General features: G+C 45.9%; 7 protein-coding genes across 7 annotated transcripts; 5 read left to right on the top strand and 2 right to left on the bottom strand.

Annotated features, from left to right (window-relative positions):
- Positions 1-1,452: 1,452 nt before the first annotated feature.
- Positions 1,453-2,327, top strand: BDV27DRAFT_156359 (RTA1 domain-containing protein; the record flags this gene model as incomplete). Its single annotated transcript, XM_032072319.1, has 2 exons — positions 1,453-1,612; positions 1,660-2,327. The coding sequence occupies 2 exons, from the start codon at positions 1,453-1,455 to the stop codon at positions 2,325-2,327; spliced, it is 828 nt and encodes a 275-aa protein (XP_031929139.1).
- A 935-nt stretch (positions 2,328-3,262) lies between these two features.
- On the bottom strand, positions 3,263-5,355 carry BDV27DRAFT_171193 (GMC family oxidoreductase; the record flags this gene model as incomplete). The annotated part of the gene is made up of 4 exons (XM_032075535.1): positions 3,263-3,327; positions 3,380-3,881; positions 3,939-4,812; positions 4,970-5,355. The coding sequence occupies 4 exons, from the start codon at positions 5,353-5,355 to the stop codon at positions 3,263-3,265; spliced, it is 1,827 nt and encodes a 608-aa protein (XP_031929138.1).
- Positions 5,356-8,073: 2,718 nt separating this feature from the next.
- Positions 8,074-9,450, top strand: BDV27DRAFT_96572 (sterol desaturase family protein). Its single transcript, XM_032078074.1, has one exon. The coding sequence runs from the start codon at positions 8,243-8,245 to the stop codon at positions 9,287-9,289; it is 1,047 nt and encodes a 348-aa protein (XP_031929137.1). The 5' UTR covers positions 8,074-8,242; the 3' UTR covers positions 9,290-9,450.
- Positions 9,451-14,878: 5,428 nt separating this feature from the next.
- BDV27DRAFT_171191 (TAP-like protein-domain-containing protein) lies at positions 14,879-16,927 on the top strand (the record flags this gene model as incomplete). The annotated part of the gene is made up of 6 exons (XM_032075534.1): positions 14,879-15,201; positions 15,266-15,307; positions 15,372-15,640; positions 15,694-15,805; positions 15,868-16,531; positions 16,587-16,927. 6 exons carry the CDS (start codon positions 14,879-14,881, stop codon positions 16,755-16,757), a joined length of 1,581 nt encoding a protein of 526 aa, XP_031929136.1. The 3' UTR covers positions 16,758-16,927.
- A 944-nt stretch (positions 16,928-17,871) lies between these two features.
- On the top strand, positions 17,872-19,442 carry BDV27DRAFT_156355 (major facilitator superfamily domain-containing protein; the record flags this gene model as incomplete). The annotated part of the gene is made up of 2 exons (XM_032072318.1): positions 17,872-18,491; positions 18,554-19,442. 2 exons carry the CDS (start codon positions 17,872-17,874, stop codon positions 19,440-19,442), a joined length of 1,509 nt encoding a protein of 502 aa, XP_031929135.1.
- Positions 19,443-19,532: 90 nt separating this feature from the next.
- On the bottom strand, positions 19,533-19,961 carry BDV27DRAFT_156354 (uncharacterized protein; the record flags this gene model as incomplete). Its single annotated transcript, XM_032072317.1, has 1 exon — positions 19,533-19,961. One exon carries the CDS (start codon positions 19,959-19,961, stop codon positions 19,533-19,535), a length of 429 nt encoding a protein of 142 aa, XP_031929134.1.
- A 2,165-nt stretch (positions 19,962-22,126) lies between these two features.
- On the top strand, positions 22,127-22,746 carry BDV27DRAFT_125929 (uncharacterized protein). Its single transcript, XM_032066448.1, has 2 exons — positions 22,127-22,432; positions 22,509-22,746. Exons 1-2 carry the CDS (start codon positions 22,196-22,198, stop codon positions 22,674-22,676), a joined length of 405 nt encoding a protein of 134 aa, XP_031929133.1. The 5' UTR covers positions 22,127-22,195; the 3' UTR covers positions 22,677-22,746.
- Positions 22,747-23,133: the final 387 nt, after the last annotated feature.

Genomic DNA, 23,133 nt, shown 5'->3' with positions numbered 1-23,133 from the left:
CTTACTGATGTAGGTGGACTAGGTAGGCGTCGCTATCAGCTGTTTAGCGAAACGGTACTACAGAGAAAAGCTCATCATATTTACCTTTCTTGAGGCTCTTTTGATACGGTTGACCCCTCACGACGCAACCAAAAGTCAATGCTGGTTTTTTGCTGCTTCTCGTATATGTCTGAAAAAACCATGGCGCAGCCTTTGAGAGCCGACCGGATTGTTACCACTTCGTTTAGCGGATCGATCGGATATCCATCCCTGCAAATCCCAGGATAAGCCGTTATTAGTAGGAGTATGAGGGCAGAGCCCGCGAATTTGGCCACATGACTTTGGCTGTTGCTGACTAGATCATTTCTTAGACCCGCGGAGGCTCGCGTTTGATAGATCAAAGCGATCTGTGCCCAATAGGATAGTTTATCAGCTTCGAGAAAAGCGAGGTGGAGCGCTGCAACGGCTAAAAGGCCCTCCATCACATAGTCGTCGGCAGTTGCTATTTGGGGAAGTTCGAATTGCCAAAACCGCAGATCTACATCGTCGCATGCTAGCGACGGTGCCGTGATCACTGAGAAATGATGTAGAAGTCGCATTTCCTGCAATCTTGGGACCCGCGAGAGTCCAGGAGTGCATGAGGTACCCTGTTGAGGTGTTTTATCATCTCCTGTAGCATCTGACAAGGCCTTTCTTGGTGGTTCAGGACAGATATATATGCATTCCAACCCTCGCTTCACACATAGGCTGCAAGATGGCTGTCCTTCGTCGCACTATTTATCGTTGTGTCAGACATGTATTAGGCACAGATTATATATAAACTTCGTTCCCAACAAGTATAACTATAGTTACCTTGACATGGGAGCGCTTGCACGGCATACAGCCATGCCGGGACTTTTTATGCGATCGACGCGGGTATGTAAGAAGATGCATAAGACACGACCCTTATGAATAGCGCACCAAATGCAGTTGGGGGGGTACAGGTTTGAATTGGCAGATGGAATACGCAATACGTTGTGGAGATGGGCGATTAAAGATTTGAGGGCAGTTAAAACAATCGGCGAGCCAAGACGCCACCCGCACCCGGAATACGGAATACGTAGTGGGCCTTCGAACAAATGCTGCTTGATTCGATTAACTCAAAATGTGGAAGCCGAATACGGTGTGGGTCACACTGTCAATGCCCACCAATCCCGCTCCTTTTCGTGAAGCTGAATGCTGAGGATTTCTATAACTAAACATGCGCAGAAGCAACAAGCACTGCCTTAATTGGCTCCCTGTAGCTGCCCATTTCTAGTAAAATGAGGCTCTAGCTCTGCTACTCTGAGATTCCACTGAATGCGAAAACTCAATCTTGTTGCCTGTAGAATCTGGATTATATCCTCCATGACTATATAAGAAGGGGCCGAGAGCCCCAGTAGCATCATATATCTCAATAACTACCTTCGAACCGGCCAATTATATCTCGTCTAAATGTCCTCTGATTCCTCAAACTTGTATGGTGATTATGTACCGTCTAATGTTGCAGCAATTGTGCTTGCCGTTATATTTCTTATCCTCACTGTGTTGCATATATGGAAAATCATCACAACTCGACATTGGTTCGCCTTGGCTACTGTGACTGGCGGTATCTGTACGTGTTGCGAACCAACGAAAGAGATTACACTAATAATTTGATAGTCGAAGTGATCGGTCTTGCGGCGCGAGCCGTCTCTCACCATGACTTATCCTCCAAGGCTCCATATATTGTTCAAGTCCTGCTCATCCTTCTCGCTCCTGTTATCTTCTCCGCCTCTATCTACATGTTCCTCGGACGCTTGATACGCGCATCAGGGTACCCTCAACTGTCGTTCATTCGGATAAACTGGTTGACGAAGATCTTCGTTTGCGGTGACATATTGTGCTTTTTCGTCCAAGCCGGCGGGGCCAGTAAGCTCGTGAACGCCAAAACTTCGACTGAAATATCATCGGCACAGAACACTGTCCTTGGCGGCCTCGGTCTCCAAGTTTTTTGTTTCTGCATCTTCATGCTTTGCGCTGTGGTCTTCCATGTTCGCGTCTCTAGGCGCCATATTGCGAGCAACATCGACCCATCACTCCGTTTAAGCACGATGCTTTTCTCGCTGTATTTTTGCAGCCTTTGCATTGTCGTCCGCAATATCTATCGTCTTATTGAGTATCAGGCCGGAGAATCGGGATATCTGCAGACGCATGAATGGCCTTCTTACGCCCTCGACGTTGCACTCATGGCTCTTCTGATGATGACCAGTTTGATTTGGTATTTTGCGGACACCAAGGCCAATGGCCCTGCATCGTACCCATTGAACAGTTGCGGTGAAGACGCTTGAGTGGCTATTGTATCCTTTGTTGAGTTGCGGGATATCGTGAGCATATGTACAGCTGGGGAGTTTGTAGTTTCATGCTTCCGTGTCTCATCAATATCTACTAGAAACATTATTAGACCACAGCAGGGATTCGCAATTTATCAATTTTGGGCCCCTCCACTGATACGTACCAACACCTATAAAAATGCATGACGGATGCTCGTGTTGTTACTCGCTACTGGAGCCAGGACAACATGTCTCGTGTGAGGACTCTGGACTCCTTAGTGAATACAGTAACGGCTTCACAGAATTCGTAGAAATCTCTGTCTTACAGTGGCCATTGAAATGAGCCTGCCCTTTCTCCCAGTTCTAATAATGTTGTCAACGCTGCTAGACTAAGTAGAAATAAACTGTTCTTGGTTTATATGCTCTAAGATAAGATACTCAAACGAAACAATAGTCAGTCAGCCGAGTCTGTAAAGCTTTCATACATCAGGTTCCATTCCCCCACTCGCGGATCAAGGAGGCACTCCCCTTGAGAGAGCTGTAAAATGGGGAAGGCTCTATAGTATTTATACTATATATTTATTCATTTCTCTTTCAGTATTAAATGGATTCCAAAAGGAACATATAGTGTGAAGAGATATACATATTGTTGGTAAGGTTTATTCATCTCTAACGGAACGTAAATTTATGAAGTTAAGAGAACCCACTTCACTACCGGATAAGCAACCTCGTATACAAAAATGGACGGATTGATAAAATTTCTCTGAATCTGTTGCTTATGAAGATGTTTTCTCTTAATTTAGAAGGGTATCCGAAGCCATCCTTTGTTTACCCTTCCGCATAATCAACATCCCGAGTATTACCACATGACTATCTATATCTGCTCTTCGAGCAAAGCTTATATATCTTAGATTATACAGTGCGTATACATCGCAAATGCTTGCCTCAGAGCACTAGCGCTTCTCAGCTGTCCGGACATCGGAAACGATAACATCGGAGATCTTCTCGGCCAGCATGTCTGCGACGATTAGCTTGACACAAGCAAAAGGTCACACGTTACGACTACTTACACACTACTGACTGCGGGTGTCCTGGAGGAAGAAGCGGGAAGGCACTCGCATCGACAACACGCAAGCCATCAACCCCGATCACCCTGGCTTGAGAATCCACAACTGCCATTGCATCCTTTGCTGTCCCCATCTTACAAGTGCAAGCGGGATGCCAGATGGTCATCATGTTATCTTTGACAAACTCCAGGATTTCTGCATTGGACTGCACGCGGTTACCTGGATAGTACTCATCTCCGATTAGTATCGGCGCCATGGCACCACTCTCAAAGGCCTCCCGTGTTCGCTTGAATATTGCAACTGCTACTTCTTGATCAGTTTTGGTGGAAAGCCAATTTGGATTGATGGTCGGAAGGTCAGCAGTGTCTGCCGACCGGATCGTTACGTTGCCTCGGGATGTTGGAGCGACAAGCACACCAACTATTGATGCGTAATCGTAGCCATCCCTGGGTTGAATCAAGACAGGCTTCGAAACATTACCGACATATGCAGCCGTGGATAGATACTGAATGAGCACGAGTTAGCCAAGTATCTTTCTCGCAATATGGACTGGGCTACATACCTCTGCCTCAGGCCAGTCACTGGGAAAGCGTGCCAGATCCTGCAAAGTTTGTTCGGAGAAGTTAGCCCGCAGGCTACTTGGGATCTTCTCCCATGCTAAGTAATCCGTGACAGGGCTGGTAAAGGGTCCTTGCCGGAAGATAGCAGCATTGGCCGCTTGAGTGAGCAAGTATGAGAGACTCGTTACTACGGTTGACGCCGTTGGCATCCGAACCCGGTAGGACGGGGCGAACAGAGGATGGTCCCACATATTCTGACCAACTCCAGGATGGTGGGCAAGAACAGGTATTCCATGATCTTCGAGTGTTCTTGCCGGGCCAATGCCAGACACCATCAGCAGCTGAGGTGATTGGAATGCACCCGCAGACACAATAACCTCTTTGTCGGCATATAGCGTGAACTCGCCGAGTTTACCCTTAGCTAAAACGCCCGTGGCGCGTTTTTGGGAATTGAACAATATCCTCTTTGCCAGTACATAAGTGTATGTAGTCAGAAGAGGAGGTTTCGTTTCAAGGAATGAGCTTTCGGAACTGCTTCTTTTCTGGTCCTGCGGTCGGATAGTGCTTGTGCAATACTGTGCCCCCAACAAAGACCCGAGGTTGAACTCATCCCGGTCCTGGATTCCAATGGCGTTCATTGCTAGTCTCACCCACGATGAGAACGCCATAGCGAAATTAGAGTACGAAGCGTGCAATGGCCCTCCTTGGGGATCGTAAGCAGCTGGATCGAACGATGGAGTCGAATTGGGAAATCGGGTTAGCTGGTTGGGAGGCGTAAAGTGGACACTTCGTTTGAAATAAGGCAGAACGCGGTCGAAGGTGTAGCTGCTATCACCTACAGCAGTGGCCCATTTCTCCATGGCACCTCGTGTCGGTCTAAGTATCATGAACGGATTAGCCTATCTGGACTCCCAACGCCTGTTATCATTACACGTGAAAGTGAAGTATACCGTTGATAGATCATAAAATTCAACGCCGACCTTCGCCTCTCTTTAGTTAGTCAGCAAGGCAGGAAGTGCATCGGATAACGTACGATCCACCCAGACATTTTCCTCGGGCATAGTGGATAGCTCGACTGTTTGCCCCAGGCTGATGTTCGGTTACAAATCCCCAATCAATGCTGAACTTGTTCCACGGGTCTGATCCAACAGGGATGATATCTGCCAATGGAATAGCAGCAAGGGATTGGTACTCGTAGAATCCACCAGCTTCGATCAGCGCAACGGTATAGGATTTCTGTGCTAGGCGAGTGGCCATGACGATACCCGCGGCACCGCCTCCAACGACAACATAGTCGAATCGTCCATCATGGAGCAAGCTATCAGAAGCACTTGGCTGGCCACTGGATGTGGGAGCAGCAATTGTATGAATCAGGCACCAATGCAGAGCAACCAATACCAAGACTACTCGACGAAGCATGTTGATGGGTGGTATACTCGACGTAGCAGTAAACAAAGGATTCGGTCACGAAGTGAGGGTCTGGTATCTCGAGTCATGTAAGTGAAGTAGGACGAAGTTAAGGAGCTAGACAACGTTGCGGGGTTATTGTGGACATCCTCTCTGCTCTCAATGTAACGGCGCTCATGCCTATTTCGTATGTTTTCGCTTTAACCTATGATCTCGTGCTTGTAGTTTGAACGGACATGCCCTTAATCCACGCAAGGCAAGAGCATTTGAGATGGACTAAGATATCTTCCATATCTGGGGTAAATGTTGTCGTCCGTATTAGGCAACTTCGACTGGCCCTGCAGTATTCAAGCTATAACCACGTGAACATATGCTCACATGTTCTGCGTATTGTCAAGACCTACACCAGTTTCGACTTTTCATTTTGTTGTTCAGTGACAACGTTGTTGATAAAACAAGGTGGAGTGAAGCAGAAGGTCCCTGTTACCATGGGGTAACTCAGGTTAGCAGTATAGGAGTCGACGAAGGTGTATGACGGACCAAAAAAAAGCGAGTATATGCTATTCACTGCCCCGAATCCAAAGACCGGAATGAGGCCTAAACTCGAGGCATAAGGGCTCACTGCGAGTACGGTCCTTACCATCAATAAGACAAGCATGGTTAAAATATAGGCACAGGTGTTTAGTCGAAAGGTCCGCCCAGAATGATTGGCACGATGTATCTTTCAGCTTAAAAACCAGCGTTAGAGGAGTATGACAGCAATTTGATCAAATAAAGTCGGCATGACTAGCTTATGGATATGTTAAAGCTGATACAGTTGGCAAGAAGCCTTGGCTACTTTAGCCCAGGCGAAATTCGACCACGCAGGATAAGGACAGAAAAGTAAACATTCACAAGCTATTATAAAGAAATGTTATAGACGAAGGAGGAAAGAAGATAACTCTCGAAGAGAGCCGCGTAGAGAAGTACTTTCACATAGGACAATGGTAGTGCTGAGGCGAGGAGAGATCTGCCGCTCGCTGGGATCCTCACTGGGTGGTATCATGTGTACCTGCGCTGGTCGCCACGTTGGGATTGTATGTAAGCATTCATGTGCTTCTATATTTTCCAGGCTGTTGGATGGTAGATGTGATCATGTCCAAACATGGCCGAGGCTTCAGTGATATAACAGATCGACATAGAGAAAACAGGTATCGGCGACGACTCTATCTTCAGAAGCCATGTGAAAACAAAACCTCACTTTTGGCCAGTTAAAAGCGGGATATTCTGACCGCTGGAGCTTATTGATACCCATCGTAGTGTCACCGTAGTGTCAGATGCACGGCAGCGACGCCGAACCTTAGCCTTATCGACATTGTTCAATCATATCGGGTAGGACGGAAGTGTGCAATGATGTCGCGAGTTACAAAGAAAGAATAAGCATCACATGTGGCGGAATTGCCAGTATGTATTGATTCCTGTTTGAGATGCCCATATGGTAAGGATTACGCAAACTGATTAGGAGTCTAATGTGTCGACACACGGCCAACTGCGTCTAGAAATGTTGCACAACCTTAATCGTTCGGTCGTCTATTCCTTTCCTATACATATCACACTTGTTACTCGACATGACTCGTCGCAAAAACACGCACATCAGTGACATTTCTGCCTGGCATAGACATCTGATCAGATAAGATTGTGCCGTGTAATTCCGGCATATGTTTACGGTTATCAAATGTTATGCTGCAGCCTGACCAAAGTGATGAGAATGGTGTGACTGATCCATTATGATTAGGGTTAACCGAGAGTATATCAAATCGCAATGCTTACCCAGAATGGTTATTCTACCAATTCGGGTATGGCGAGCCTTGGCCCCCAGCGAAGAAGAATTAGAAAAATAAAAGAATAATAAAATTAATACTAAAAAGCGACTGGCATCATAGTCAGGGGCCAGGCCATTAAGCTAGCAAATTCGCAACTCTTACTCGTCTCGGCAACCAGCAGAAGTGGAGCGCGATCGTCGCCCGTTTCCCGGTTCGGGAAATTTGGTTCCAGTAGAATCAAGTCCACTTAACCATACGTTGAGTAATGTCCAGATGACAGGCCCTCTCGCTGGTCCCCGCTGTCAAATCCTAGTTGCCCACAGGAACCGCCAGGCCGGAAGTAAATAATGAAGATATATGAGGCTGGTTGTATTTGCACTTCTGTATCTGCCTATTGGACTGTTACCCAACGAGCTTGAATCCCGATCCATGGGTTTCATGGGAAAGGCCCCACTAAAAAGTACGGAACGGATAAGGAGTTAGACTGACGGTTACATGGCACCCAAATCTTGGACGCGGGGAATTCAATACAATGTCTGCATGCGCCGTGGATCATCGCGCGATCCATGATAGACTACAGAGCTTTTGACAAGGGTCTAGTGTGTCTCAGAAGAGGACTAGGCATCAGCCAGAAGGACCTAATCGAAGATCGCAGCGGTCTAAAAGTCAAAGAATCAGGCCATTCTCAACATTTTGAACGTCCGAGGCACATTGATGCGGGGAATACTAAATAGTTAGTGACTGACATCATGTGGATAATGAACGGGCTTATGAAACAGACACAGAAAAAGGTGTCCCATGGCGAACTGCTTTCCTTCTATAGTTTAGTCGCTCGCTAATCACGAACTAAAATCATTCAACATGTTACTGGGGCCAACTAGTGGCCCCTTTTTGGGTCCGATCTGCAGTGGGTTCACGCCCCCCATTTCCTTGTCAACCCAAAGTACAACCTCATTCACATGCCCACTGTTGGGATCGACCGAAGATCTAGTGGCCAAGTCAGGAGCTAGCTGGTATTAAATAGCAAGACCCTACCCCCCTCCCCACGGGGTACAACGTTCTCTCCCACGGATCAAAACATCGCAGAAACAGTCCTCATGAGCGGCCACCTGAACCCGAAGGACTCGATGAAGTCCACATGGCGTCGGCTAGATCACGCCGAATGGACCATCTTCCACTGGTTCTACGAGATACTTGGTATCCATCCGGTGGCTTTGGACAAAGAGGTGCCCGTTCACGATAAGCAAGAGAAGGTGCCCTATATGGCGGAATGGCATACGCACCGCTGGGTGCTCATCCACTCGTTCATTCCTATCGCCATCCATCACGTCTATACGTCTTATACCGGTCACAATCTAAGCCCCCTGGCTGCGTTCATCTTTTATAGCGCGGCTTTCAAGGTCATCGCCATTCATGAAATACACATCCTTCGTCGATTGGGTCATGCGCTCGGATTCCTCGATGGCGACCAGCACGAGCGGGATGGGGTGCCGGATGTCGGCGTGCAAAAGGTCGTCCACTCACTGGTCTCAACCTCCACCTTTCGCCCTATGTTCACCGTATTTCTCAGCTATCGAGCCAGCCAACCTCCTTCGACTATGAATTGGCTCTGGCTCCCCCTCGAAGCTGGACTCTATGGAATCATCCTCGACTTCTGGTTTTATTGGTATCACCGGTTGATGCATGAGGTAAACGGTCTCTGGAAATACCACCGGACCCACCACCTGACAAAGCACCCCAACCCACTCTTGACCCTGTACGCCGATACCGAACAGGAGTTCTTTGATATTGCCGGCATTCCGCTTATGACCTACTTCAGCATGAAGTTGATGGGCTTCCCTATGGGTTTCTACGAGTGGTGGATCTGCCACCAGTATGTTGTTTTCGCCGAGATCGCGGGGCACAGCGGCCTCCGTCTGCACACCGTACCACCCAATACCCTCTCCTGGCTCCTTCGGATCTTCAATGCCGAACTAATCATTGAAGACCATGACATCCACCACCGCCGGGGATGGAAGAAGAGTGCAAACTACGGCAAACAAACCCGTCTGTGGGATCGTGTATTCGGCACATGTGGAGATCGGGTTGAATGCTACAGGGACAACATCGACTACGACACCCAAATTTCTATGCCATTGATTTGATTGGACAAATTCAGAAAGACGTGACATTTACGGAGAATATGAGACACGTGGGCGGAAGATATCCGAGATCAAGGGAACGGGGAGGGATCGACCGTGTGATTGGTTGACTCTATCCGTGAAATGATGTATTGGCGCATATACCCTTTTTGCTTTCATTTACTGTATGAATCCTACACAAGGGCCCGACGGGGCACAGAGAAATATATAACGACCTTGGACGAATTAGAGAACTCCATCCCGAGTTGCTACTGAAACAATTATGCCGCATAAAAACCATACTACCGTAAGGCTAGAACCATCACTCGCCACCAACCGTGCCTTGCACTATATATATATAGAGAGAGAGAGAGAGAAATGCATTATACCCGAATACAGCTCCCATTCAGGGGCTCTTATCGGGTCGTCTACGGCTGTTCAGTATAATACTAAGCAGCTCTCATCGACATTTGTGTCATAAATGTGCTTTATATACAATGTGGATGCAGTCAGGGGTCTGAAATAGCGGCGATTATAGTAGACTGCTTCCCCTCTTTCCCAGGCCTTATACTACCAATTATAAGGTTGACCTAATAGTCTAAAAGTAGACTACTAGGCAAAAAGGGTGCAGTCTACTGGACGTGTCAATAAATATTGTGTTGGGAAGACATCCAGATAGGTAGACTCCTAGCTAGGTAGACTTCTAGAGTGTGTCAGAAAGAGGTGATGTCCAAAAATAGTGATTTCCAGGAAATGTGTGTCATAAGATTGGTATCCAAAGCATCTAGGATAGGGTTGAATAGCAGCAGTAGTTATACTATAAAGTATAGACTATTCTATACTATATAGGCATAGAACCGAGGGATTTAGGGGCCCTATCCCGCGGCCGTGGATCACGTTGGCAGCATTCTAGGGAGCTAGCCAACCCCCCTACATATCTCTTGCTAGCTAGGGTTCCGGCTAGGATTCCGGCTAGAAGATATGCTGACGCGTTGACGTGTTCCCTAGAATAATAAAAGATATAGCGATAAAGGTGATTTCACCTCATCTCTTCGAGCGGAGGATCAGGCGTAGGGATGAGGGAAATCGGGCGATTTAAGCAATTTGATGAGGCAGAGGATCAGGCGTTGCACTATATATAGCACGAGAGATAGACTTTCGATCTCCACGAGGCACCCCAGGAGTCGAGTATGAAGATCATCTTCGATCATCAGCCCTGTTTCTGACTCGAGAAGGCAATGTCAAGACATCATGTGACCAGTCATGCCGACAATGTCGATGATCATCGTGATGGCCCAGCGAGGCTCTTGTTGGACCTGTGAAAAGAGATCATAATACGAGGTTGAAGTTTTGGCTCGCGAACACCGAGTAGGTGGAATGAGTAGAAATGTGCCAAGTGACTATTTTTCTGCATGATTTAATAACTGTGGATTGGCTGCCAAGGTATAAAAGATATGACGATTTGAGCGATACTGACAATTATATCGAAAGTTTGCCTCGTAGCGTCCAAAGAGCGTTCCCTTTTTCAGTAACGTATTTCACTAGCGGGATGGCCCCACAAGCGGGATAGCCACCCGCCACCGATTTCCGTCTGCGGGCCAATTACTAGAGCCTTTTTCACCAAAACAGCTGCATTTCTATATGTTAATTAATTACTAAGTGGTTTAGGACATCTAGCTCTAGTATATCCTCGAATATAACAATTAGAACACTGCGGTAGCACTTGTACACGCGGCCTTACTGCAGAAAGTACTGGATTTATAGGGATAGTATCCTGAGCTGTCTGCACCTTATTTTCATACTGAAATCGCTCTAGGCCTTTCTGGAGAGATACACCTTCTTTTATAGCTAGCTGTCTAACAGATCTCTTCTACTTTTGGCCTTTCTATTTATTATTAGTATAATACTTGTATATTTCTTTCTTTACAAGAATAAGCTTATTAAGAGTCAATTCATAACCTTTAATAATCTTGTCTAATTGTGCTTCTAGCAAGGGAAAAGGACTTTAAATATATTCTTTAAGTAGCTTTCTTACTGCAGATACCTACTTCTCTAACTGTCTAGTAGTATAGGGCGTTTTAGGCACGGAATTGGTTGACTGACTGCCTAGTAGTATAGGGGTCTTCAGTTAGATATCTAATTTACTTAGTACTCTATCTGGATTAAATAGAACTAGGCCAGTATCTACAAAGCTATTCTGAATATTCTCTATTATAAAAGTACTTTTGCGAGTCTCTAGAAAAATCTGTAGAAAATTAAGCTTGTTAATATGGCTGACTTCTAAACTTATTTTCTACTTTACTAAATCGCTGTATACGCCTTTTAGAGACTGAAAACAGCCTATATCTAAAGACTGTAGCTTGTTGGAAGAATATACAGATATACAGATAGAAATAATATTATTCTCACTGCATATCTAATCAAATTAAGATATAAGATAGCTGCCATGGCTGTCTATAATTAAAAGGCAGTATTTTCCAGTTATACAACTAGTAGTAGCAGGAATAAAGAGATTTTTAAGCCAGAGAAGGCCTATCTTATTAGTAGTCTATCTATTAGAACTAACTTCAATCCTGCTATCCAATAGAAGCTTTGAATTATAATACCAGCCCTCTATATAGACCTTTCCTTTAAAGATAATACACGGAGGAAGTACCTAACCGGTAGAATTAATATATTTAATCAAAATAATCTATTCCCGATTGCCTGGCTGTACAAGACACGCTTTTCCATAGTAATCAGCTCTAGTAATTACTCGAGCAGTAGCTACTAGGCCCATAGTAAAGCTAGTCTTATCAAAATTATAGATATCTTCTAATATAATCCTATACTGTATTATAGTAATTTGTACACAGTCAAACTACTCTTTAATAATCTTAGAGTCTTTATATTTAGTGTATCGATAATCATATCGTCGAGAAAAGCAGGATTTTACTTCAGAATAGTGTTTAACAAAGTTAGTAACCCAGTTTACTCTAACTGACTGAATAGATATAGTAACGCAGCCAGTAAGAAGAATATTAACTATTTCTCACATATTTGATAGTTTACAAGGCACTCTATATTGATCTAGTAATAGAATCTATTGTACAAGCAATTCCTTTTTATTTTGAGATAACTTATAGTTGTTGGCACGTGTTTCGAGACATGTTAGTATACCGTGTAGTCGGGTTTGTAAAGTTAAGCGAGAGATATTAAAAATATATACTACTTCGCAAATACTATTAATTTCTTAATTTTTTAAAGCAGATATAGTATGCAGAATTCTTCCCTCTTACTCAACTAGATTTCTTGAATTTTGACGCGCTTTTGGAGGCATGATTGGTGGTTGAAGTGGGTAAGGTTTTCCACCGTGGTCAAAATGCGTGGGGTGGCTATCCCGCTTGTGTGGCCATCCCGCTTGTGTGGCCATCCCGCTAGTGAAATACGTTATAGCCGTCTCTTAGGTCAGCAGACCCACCACGCACTTCGGCGTGTTGGTCTGCCTCACCTCAACGATAATTCCCACCTCAACGATAAATTTGAAGCTATTCAGAGCTTTTATTTACTACCACTATGTCTAATACTTATTCTGATATAGAGATGCGAATCTCTCAGGCCTATAAAACCGCCCAAGGCCAAAAAAAACCAAATATATCTGCGCTAGCGTGTGAATTTGATGTTCCCTATCAACGACTCAGAGCGCGTATTCAGGGCCGAGCTACTCAAAGTTCATGTCCTATCTCAACCAGAACCCTTGGTAATTTACAAGAGAAGATATTGATTTGTTGGATTCGTTAGCTTGATAATCTATATCGTCCATCTACAGCCGGAATGATTGAGCAGAGTGCCAATCAAATACTACAACAGAATACAATCGACGGGCTACCTTGTACAGTTGACAAGAACTGGGTCTATCGCTTTATTAAATATCTCCCAGACAATTTTAAGCTTATTTAACAGAAGCCAAAAGATAGGAATCGTCTCGATGCAGAGGATATAGGTATTCTTCAGTACTGGTTTGACTGCCTAATACTTTATATTCAAAGGTGTATACTATCTGGAGAGATAGTACAATGCAGATATTCCCGATGAATATCGAATAGCTCTATCTTCTAAAGGCTATACTTCAGATAAAATTGGTCTTGACTGCATCTAATATTTCTACTGTTATACAAAGTGTTGTATCTCTAAAAACGAGGTCCGATTACTACTTTTTGATGGCCACGAGTTCTATCTTACCTACGAATTTCTTCAGTTCTGTGGACAATACTATATTATACCTTATTGTTTTCCTTCTTATATAATATATCTTGTACAGCCTCTTGATGGATAATCTTTTTAAGCCTATAAGTACTTTTATTGTAAGCGAAACAATGAGCTTGCTTCAAGGAGTGCTGAGATAGACGATAAAAGTAATTTCTTAAAATATATTTATCCTATTTGTACAATAACTTTCAAATAATATACAATACGGTATGCCTTTGAGAAGTGAGGTATATATTCTTTGGATTCAGAGAAAATAATGAAGTCTCTATATAAGATTTTAGAGACTGCTCCAGAACTTGAGATAATTATAATACTATTATCACTACTGTTAAACTTATCGCTGCTATCTACAATACAAGATCTTCGCCGAAGTATTAGTAAAGTATAGAGCTTTATTGATAATAATCCAGAGCTTTATTAGAGCTTTATATAATGCCTTGACCGTGTATTCCAGAGCTTACTAGAAGCTACTGAACTAGCCGCTCAGCTTAAAGACAATCTACAACAGTATCTTCAACCCCTGAAGTCTCAAAATAGGCAGAAATTAAAAAGAAGAGTCCGATATAATGGGCCATTAACTGTATTTGATGTAAAACACCGAATTGCCGATTGTATAGAGGTGGAAAGACTACAGAGCCTTAGGCAGGTTGGAAAAGCAGGAAGTTTAGAGTACGATAAACCACCACAACAGAGAGATATAGGGGATCTGCCTAGTAAAAAGACTAGTCAGGCGGATAAGGAAGGTCCTAGATTACCCTTTTGGATAGATACTCAAGGCGATATTGTATAGGAGTTTGAATAGCTTCAAATTTATCGTTGAGGTGAGGCAGACCAACACGCCGAAGTGCGTGGTGGGTCTGCTGACCTAAGAGACGGCTAGTATAGTCCTTGGAGCTTGTCATGATTGGCTACGCTGTCAATGCTGGCCCCACCGTCCAAGTGTTTTCTTCTTGGCAGCGCTCCGTACAGCCAAAACGGGTAATCTCGACACCTTGGAGCCTGGGGCGGTGTCGACGTGTTTAGCCCGACGCCAACCCAGGGCACTAGGATTAAGGCTGAGCAAAGCTTTACAAGGTGGATAGCCCAGCTCTTGGTTGCCTTAATGTAATATTGAATACCTATTGGAGGAAGCTGGACTCAGCCCTGCCCGAAGTGGGTAAGATCGTGGTAGCCATGGAATGTTTTACTCTCTTGGCCCTAACTTGCCCAAATTTGGCCATATCTAGCGCTTTCAATCTGTATGATGTAGTCTGCTCGCGCACTCACAGGCTGAACTATTTAAGAAGGTGAAGTCCTGGTCGATAAAGATGTTTTCTATCACGATTAACAACAAACAACGAGCACTAACTTCCAACCTTGATGACAATGGCTTGGAAATCTACCTTTCTTCTAACCTCTCTCTTGGTTGGCTCTTATGCCACACCGCTTGCGATCCCGAAACATACCCGTTCCGAGAAGATAACTTGGGGTCCGTGTCAAGACGAAGGAGTTACTGAGCCAACTCAATGCGGCAACTTGACGGTGCCGTTGGACTATACCGAGCCCGATTCAGGCAAAACGATCCAGCTCCAACTCCTCAAAGTCCCAGCTATTCGTGAACCAAAGAAGGGAACCATTCTGTTCAACTTCGGAGGACCGGGTCTGGAGGCAAGACTGTCTCTGTTTGGAGATGGTGATATACTACAAGCGTAGGACACCAATGACGCGATAACAAGGATATCTAGGATTCTAAGATGCTGACGGACATTCCAGTTTGACCGGAGGTCACTATGACCTGATTGCTCATGACCCGCGGTAAGTTTGTCTAGGCTACCTGTAGCTTGCCTCGTGGAGAGACTAACGGAATACCGCAATTTAGTGGAACCGCGAACACCCTCACTGCATACTGCTCTACAAACGTAACTGAGAAACTTGCAATTGGCACAGAGTCTCGATTAAACGATTTCCCGAAGCCCTCCGACGAGATGGGAATAGGAAGGCAGTGGGCTGGCAGTGGGTTATATGCCAGGTATTGTTCCGAGGGAGAGCTGAAGGAAAATGGCGCATATCTCAGCACAGCGTTCACTGCAAGGGATCTGATGCAGATCGTGGATGCAGTCACCGGCGATGGTCTGCTGAAGTACTGGGGTAAGAGGATTCATCGAGAGACATATGACTAGGTCAAAGGCTGATGAACCTAGGCTTCTCATATGGCACGGTATTAGGATCTACTGTTGCTGCGATGTTCCCCGACCGGGTGGATAAACTCATCCTAGATGGTGTTATGAACCCGCACCAATACTTTAATGACTAGTATGATACTATAGCTTCACGGCGCTGCACGGGCAATACTGACCGGGCTTTCCTACCTGCAGTGACACCGAAGTGTGGGCAGATTCAGACAAGGTCTTTTCCAGCTTTTTCGAGCAGTGCCTCAAGACACCGGAGCAATGTGCCCTCGCTAGCCGGAACGAGACAGCCGAACAGCTTGAGAAAAGCATATACCAGCTTCTGGATGATCTGAAACGAGAACCCATCGTCTACGAACACTCTATCATTGACCACAGCTACCTCAAAACTTTCATTCGATTCGCTCTCTACGCCCCTAGTTCTTATCCCAACCTGGCCGCTGCCTTCAACTTTCTATTGGATGGGAATATGCCAAAGTTCATGGACCTGGCCGAAGCCCAAGTGGGTGGCTTATTCGCGTCCGCGCAGACGAGCGACGACGCGGCATTCGCTATCCCCTGCTCAGAGAAGAGAACTGGAAAGCATACTTTGGAAGAGATAACGCCTGATCTCAATATCCTATCGCAGACGAGCAATCTATTGGGTGAAGTCGGAAACGCCGTCGCTATGATGTGCACCCAGTGGAAGATAGACGCCAAGGAACGCTACGAGGGCAATTTCGAGTCGAAGACAAAGAATCCCATTATGGTTATCGGCAACACTTACGATTCTGCCACTCCACTTCGGTCGGCCCAAAATATCAGTGCTAGTTTCGAGGGTAGTGTTCTGCTGGAGCATGGTGGCTGGGGTGTAAGTGATTTCTGTTTTCTAATAAACCTCTGTCAGAACTAACATGGTTTTATAGCACGCTACTCTTGCCCAAGGGTCATCATGTACGTCAAGGATTATCCGTGATTACTGGACCAATGGTACCCTTCCTTCTGCTGGGACAAAGTGCGAACCGGATTATCCCCCTTTCGAACCTGGCTCATTGAAAGATGTTCTGGTTAATATCGGCTTCCTTGATAAGGAATAAGCGTTGTCACCGGTCAACACTACCTCATCGGCTCTGCATGTAAAATCTCACTGCTTGTGTATTGCATTGAATGTTCCTTTGATTATGTTTTGTTCTTGACATATAGCGTTGGAAGCCTAAGTACACGTTTTAGACTAAATCCTTAGTTTGAAGTACTATCTAGAAGTATAATCTTACTCAGACAATATCGTTTTACCAGCCCACAACTACAGGACTGCACCACAAAGCTAGGTAACGGTAAATCTGGCGCCGAAAACAGCTACGTTTGAGTTGACAATCAGGAATGGTGTCATGTTCCGACTTTACCATATCCGACTATAACCGCCGATTGCAACATAGGAATGGCCCTTCTATTAGGTGCTGGAGCATACTCGAGTCAGCTTTTCGAATCCTTAAATAGGTCCTACCCCCCGTCAACATGTCGTTGCTGTTCAGTGGACTTCGCAAAGGCTGCCAACTGGTTCATCGACATATTTAGGTCACCAGAACCTTTCTTAGCCTCAAGCTTTACCGCTTCTTTCTTGTTTTCCTCCCTTTCCATGGCATTGGCTTTGAAAGCGGGGTATATGTTTAATAGATGTTGTGGTGCCCGGCTTTTTTGAAACCATTTTGAGCACTGCTATTTACTCACGTCATGTTTATGCAGGATGGAGCCCCCATCCGAGTTGGTTGGGGTAGATCGCAGATCTACCGGAGTAACAATGATGCAATGAACCCATACGAACCGCAGTGTGGGTCTGGAACCGAACGACCGGACGAACACCCCGATCTTATCGTCCTGGTTCGACATTTTGCCTTCCATGGGTCATACAGGGGTAGTTCTCTTGTGCTTCCATGACTGTCCTGTCTTTTTGATAGTTGTGATAGGGTCATAACTTATGCCACATCGTAGTTATAGTTCTAGAATGCGCTAACATGCTCATTACTGCTTTCTACTGTGTCAAGATACTATACGTCAGCGGACCCACTTAGAGCAGGGAGAGCAGATGTTGATCGTGAAGCAATACTCGCATCATGGTCAGGACCTATCCAGGAACGGTCCTTAAATCAGGCGCAATGGTAGCACTTTTGCGACATCCCACATGTTGCATACCTTCCCCCCACTCCCGCAGACATGGACGAAAGTGGACAGGAAAAGCAAAGTGGACAACAAGATGATCTCGAGCGCGAAGCCGCTCACAGGGGGCTTAGAAAGACGGGGTCCAAGACACTCGGGTGGGATACAGATCACCATGACTTCCCACGCAACTGGCCTCTTCGGCGCAAGTTCTATGACGCCTGCGTCATCTTCTTCTTGGAGTTCTATACGACCGTCATGAGCACAACGGGGCCATCTGCTGCAGAAGACGCCATGTCAGAGTACACAATGAGCAGGGTCGTGATGCTCACCGGTTTTCAGTTCATGTATGGCGCTGGACAAGCATTGGGGGGACTGATAATGCCTCCATTTTCGGAGGCCCTTGGTCGCCAAAAGTCCTACCTCGTGTCCGCCGGTGCATACAGTATTTCTTCTCTCCTGGTCGGCCTCGTTCCTTCGCCGGCCGGAGTCTTCATTGGCCGCTTTTTCTCTGGTTTCGCCTCGTCTGTACCGGCAATTGTTCTAGCTGGAAGCATCGAGGATCTGTATACCCAACAAACAAGGCTGTGGCTTCTCTGGTTTTGGAATTGCTCGACCATGCTCGGTATCGCGGTGGGCCCAATCTATGGGTCATATATAGTAGATGCAATTGGTTGGTAAGTACACCAGGGGCCCGCTATATGTATATACAGCGATTTACTGACTGCTCGATCTGTAGGCGCTGGCTCTACCATGTTTCCGCCATCACATGCGCGGTGATATTCTTCCTCCTTATACCCGTCCGCGAGAGCCGGCCGACGACCCTGCTTCAACGCCGTTTTGACAATCTACAGTCAAAAGTCGGAGCAGTAAACATGGATATACCAAACCCTGACCGGATTAACAGCGCCCGAGAGCTTGTACAGGTGATTCTGGTGCGACCAGCCAAGGTTGGTGTCTCGGAACCTATCCTCATCTTGGTCTCCATCCTCAGCGCCTCGGCCTGGGGTATGATGTACCTCTTTACCGAGTCCTTCACCGTAGTATACAGTGAATTCGGCTGGAGCTCAAGGGCGACCTCATTGCCTTTCATTGCCCTGTTTCCTGGGATCATAATGAGTGGATTTGTTCGCATTTGGGACTATCACAAACTGAATTCCCGACAGAATGCCGGTCAGCGACCAGAGCCAGAAGATAAAATCGGCGGTTTTGCGATTGCTGCGCCCGCACTCTCCATTGGACTCTGGATTTTCAGCTGGACGGTTCCACCACTCGTCATTGTCCCTTGGATCGCCTCCATGTTCGGCCTCGTGCTGATTGGCTTTGCAGCGACTGAGTTCTCATACACGTTGAGTGGGTACATTTCCGACGCGTATACTATCTACGCCTCGTCAGCATTGGCTGTACAAGGCTTCTTACGCGCGCTGTCCTCCGGCTGTCTTCCTCTATTTGCGTATCCAATGTATTCCGGGCTCGGATCAAACGTCGCGACAAGTATTATTGCGGCTGTGGCAACTGTGTACTGCCTGGCGCCGTATATATTCCTGAGACATGGTAAGCGTCTAAGGGAGAAGAGTCCTTTCGCTAGATACAGTGCACAGGTGAATGATGAACACGGTGCGGATTGAGGGGAATCATTTTGTATAACTAGTGGATGATGGCTGTAGTTACGCAATATGTTTCACGATAGGCGAGAAGCTTCAGATCAAGAACTTCCTCTAGCAACCAAGCCGCACTAGCATATGCACCTTACGTCCCACAAAGCTCTCAACGCAGTCTGCCATTAGAGGTCTTTTAATGAATAGTAGATTTGGATCAATAACATATTCAAGGTTTTCAGTAGCGGATATCGCGTCTGCGGACTGGCAAGACATCATGGCGGAGTACAAGCTTGCACAGGTATATTGTACGCGGTAAGCATGGCACAGAACTGTAGATGTTTCTTGTGCAAAGGAGATATTGTCAGCAAGGAGACCCTCATCTTTGCAGCCGACAGCACGCCGATAGTCGCCGACGGTGGCATCAATACCGGTCGGCATAATGCAACATATGCGAAGTGTGTGAACCAGGTCAGCTAGCGGATCTGCAACCGGGAGAGCCAATATAGGAAGGGCGACATCTCCATCATGAGTATGTAGAAGTGACATAGTGCTGGATGGTTGAGGCCCGGTGGGCTCTACCGATAATCCCAGTCCCATACTCTACGTGGAGTGATGCATATAAATGATTCCGCAACGAGCGCAGTCACAGTCACATTCGCTGCTGAACGTATGAGCGTCCGCATACGCGCGATCAAAGTGGGTTAGATCAGCGAGCATACTATGAGCGAACGGGAAGCAAGAGCCAACCGCCTGGATCAATCCTTGTTTGACTGGTGTAAACTTGGTCGTTAGGATGAAGGCTTGAGCTAAAACATTGTTGACGTTCTTGATAGAAGCCCGGCGACCTTCAGGATCAAAGACCTACCCCGCCTTATTGTAATTGGACCTGCATGTTAAGCTTTATAGAATGGACAGTACAACTGAGCTTGGATTGTGGGGGACAAATTAATGATACAGCGTAGAGATGATGAAATTCTCACATGAGCTGAAAGACAGATTGTAGCGGCCTACTGAGAGTACCATGTCCCAGCCTTCGCCCCCAGGAACACCGCAAATCGGCAGCAAGTAGTGTAGGTATCATCGGAGGAGTGTAAATACTGGGAGATAAAAAGGAGATGAAATAGACCAAGCAGCCTGAGCATTGGAGTGAGAGCGATCAGATTGCTCATATTCGCTCCATGAACCGCTCAGGTCGGCAGGGGCTTCCTGTCACTCAGGTTAGTCCAGTATTCTCTATATAATACATTATCCACAAAGGTCTGTGCTATTGGTGATCGGTAGCCTAACTCTAAGACTGCCCACTATTCACGGTAGATAGCAAATGAGAAACCTTCAACGCAAGGACCGGGGCAGTAGTAACTGAGTCAGAAGAGGTTTACTACTATTTAAGAAGATTTAGCCTCAGACAAAAACCGGATATAAAGACAGGTATTGATCAAAAACTGTGACCCAAGGCTCTCCTAAAGCCCAGCCATTCATTATGATTCAGTGACAGACTGGACAGATTGGGGCCGTCCGAAAGCTTGTTCATGACGCCCGTGAAGTCGACAAATCTGTACATCTCATCGCAGTGCACGGACCAGCATCCGTTGACCCGGAAGTCCGTCGCCTTCACCAACATTGTTGATCGTTTGAAAGCTTACATATCGGATAAATCAGGACCAATTATACCAAGGCTGCGGCCCAACCCCGCCCTAGTAATTACCGCCAGGTCTATCCCTATGAGGCATCCGGCAAAGAGGCAACTTGTGGGGATGATTAGAGCCTCTTATTGTATAGAATACAATTTTATTCAGGTAATACTCCTTGGCCAAAGCCCACCGATCCCAATAGTACGGTGATCTGCGGATAACGTGGCTCCTTAGAGGGGACATGATGACCGATGATAGACGGTTGGACCCCTTCGCACTAGTTCCGAATATACCTGCTCTATAGGTATGGTGTGACTTGTGCAATATCACTCTTGGAAGAATATGCCTGTAATACTCTTGCTATTCTTATTTCATTCTTCTTCTTTATAAATTTCCCTTTTGCTTCCCTGGGGAGCTTCCCTTGCGCACTGTATACCATGGCACCTTAATCCTAACTTGTAGAATCTGATAATCCAGAGTATTGGCCATGAGAACCTTTAATAATTAGGATTAAAACTACGAGTCGCATCATACCTACGCAGGTAGAGAGACACTTGCCAAAAATTCCTCGGATACTTGGACAGAGTGCAGCAGCCATAGAGGCGTGTCTCCCGTGGCTGTCGCAGACGCCCGTAGCGTTGCTTTCAGAGCAATCTAACAGCGTGGATACTGAATGTTACGAGTCTGGAATGTGATGATGCTTATGATATGAAGTTGTTGCTCTCCTATCCTTCGCAATTCTACCTCACTATCTAAAGATAACTGCTCATCATGAGACGAAGACATGTGACACTGAAGAAGCCTATGTCAGGTCAGCAGCCTGGGGAAAATCGTTCAGCAAGTTGTGGCTATGTTGAATATGGGAAAGGGTGAATGAGCTATCCATTCGCTTCGCGTACATTAGTGGGTAATAGAGTTTAGAAAGATATTCTCCCCCTCAGCTCAAAACCCCGCCCAGCTGAGGTGGCATTAACTGTTCAGCTGAACTGTGGAGACGTAGTACTAGTATAGCTGACAGATTCCCTTCGCCTCAATAATATAAGAATCCTGCAAACTTCCCTTCCATCACTAGAAGTCTAGCTCTCTTCATTTCTACTCCTCTCCTCTCTTATTTTCCTTTATTACTTATCCGTATCACTTATCGCAAACATGCAACCAGCAACCGAGCGCCCATTTAAGGCCTCCAGGTTTGCATACCGGACCAACACGGATGGCCTTACCGCTTCCAACCCAGGCGCCAAGGCTGGTGTTGAGGACGCGAAAGAGAGTTATAAATGCGCCCTCAAAATGTTCGAATCAGCGGATAAAGAAGCCCGGGAAGAATATCAGAACAACAAAGAAGCCGGTCTAACTATCGATACTTTTGGAACTTGGGTAATGCAGAATGTACGTTTACAATAAACCCCTTACTTGGATACTGTTTTCCCACTGAAGCACCCTCTGTCTAATACTTGTTTGGTAGGATCCTGTTTGGGTTGCCCAGAGGGCGGAGGCGGAAGCACGGGGTGCAGCTTTGACTAGCGCTGCTATGTTTGCCTTTGGGCAAGATTATATGCAGAAAATCCAACAGGGACAGTCAGAAATGGCCCAGGAGGCATACAGAGCGGGTTTTACTCCTGAGGTATTCTGAGATAAATCATGGGTTTCATCCGAATTAAGTATTGGAGCTTAAAGTGAGATTATAACGATATCCATCAAGGCGATAGTACAATTTCATTTAATAGACTACCTATTTCAGATCCTTGTTGAGTCCTTCATTGCATAGTAGCACTCTCCCCACCCAGCTTATCATTCCTTATCCGTCGATTCAACTACTTGCTGGCTCAGTGACAAGTCCGCTTGAACGGGGGTTTCCAATGCTGCATTACGCCGGAACAAAGGCCGACCACCATCTATTTAAGAATTTGTCTAGATTAGGTTTATGATAGGCAAGCCCACAGTGGGTGGATGACTGTACTTACTTTGGTGAGAGACAGGCGTTGCTTGGCCGACACTTATTAGAGCTAATATTAGCCTAAGTTAAACACATGTTACATTAACATAACCGGTAAGCGGCTCAGTTAGTGTAATTTCAAAATTAGTTTCAC

The sequence above is a fragment of the Aspergillus caelatus genome (assembly GCF_009193585.1).
Source record: "Aspergillus caelatus strain CBS 763.97 unplaced genomic scaffold BDV27scaffold_58, whole genome shotgun sequence".
NCBI lineage: Eukaryota > Fungi > Ascomycota > Eurotiomycetes > Eurotiales > Aspergillaceae > Aspergillus > Aspergillus caelatus.
The sequence above is the reverse complement of the archived record's forward strand: the minus strand, read 5'-3'. Positions and strand labels throughout refer to the sequence as shown.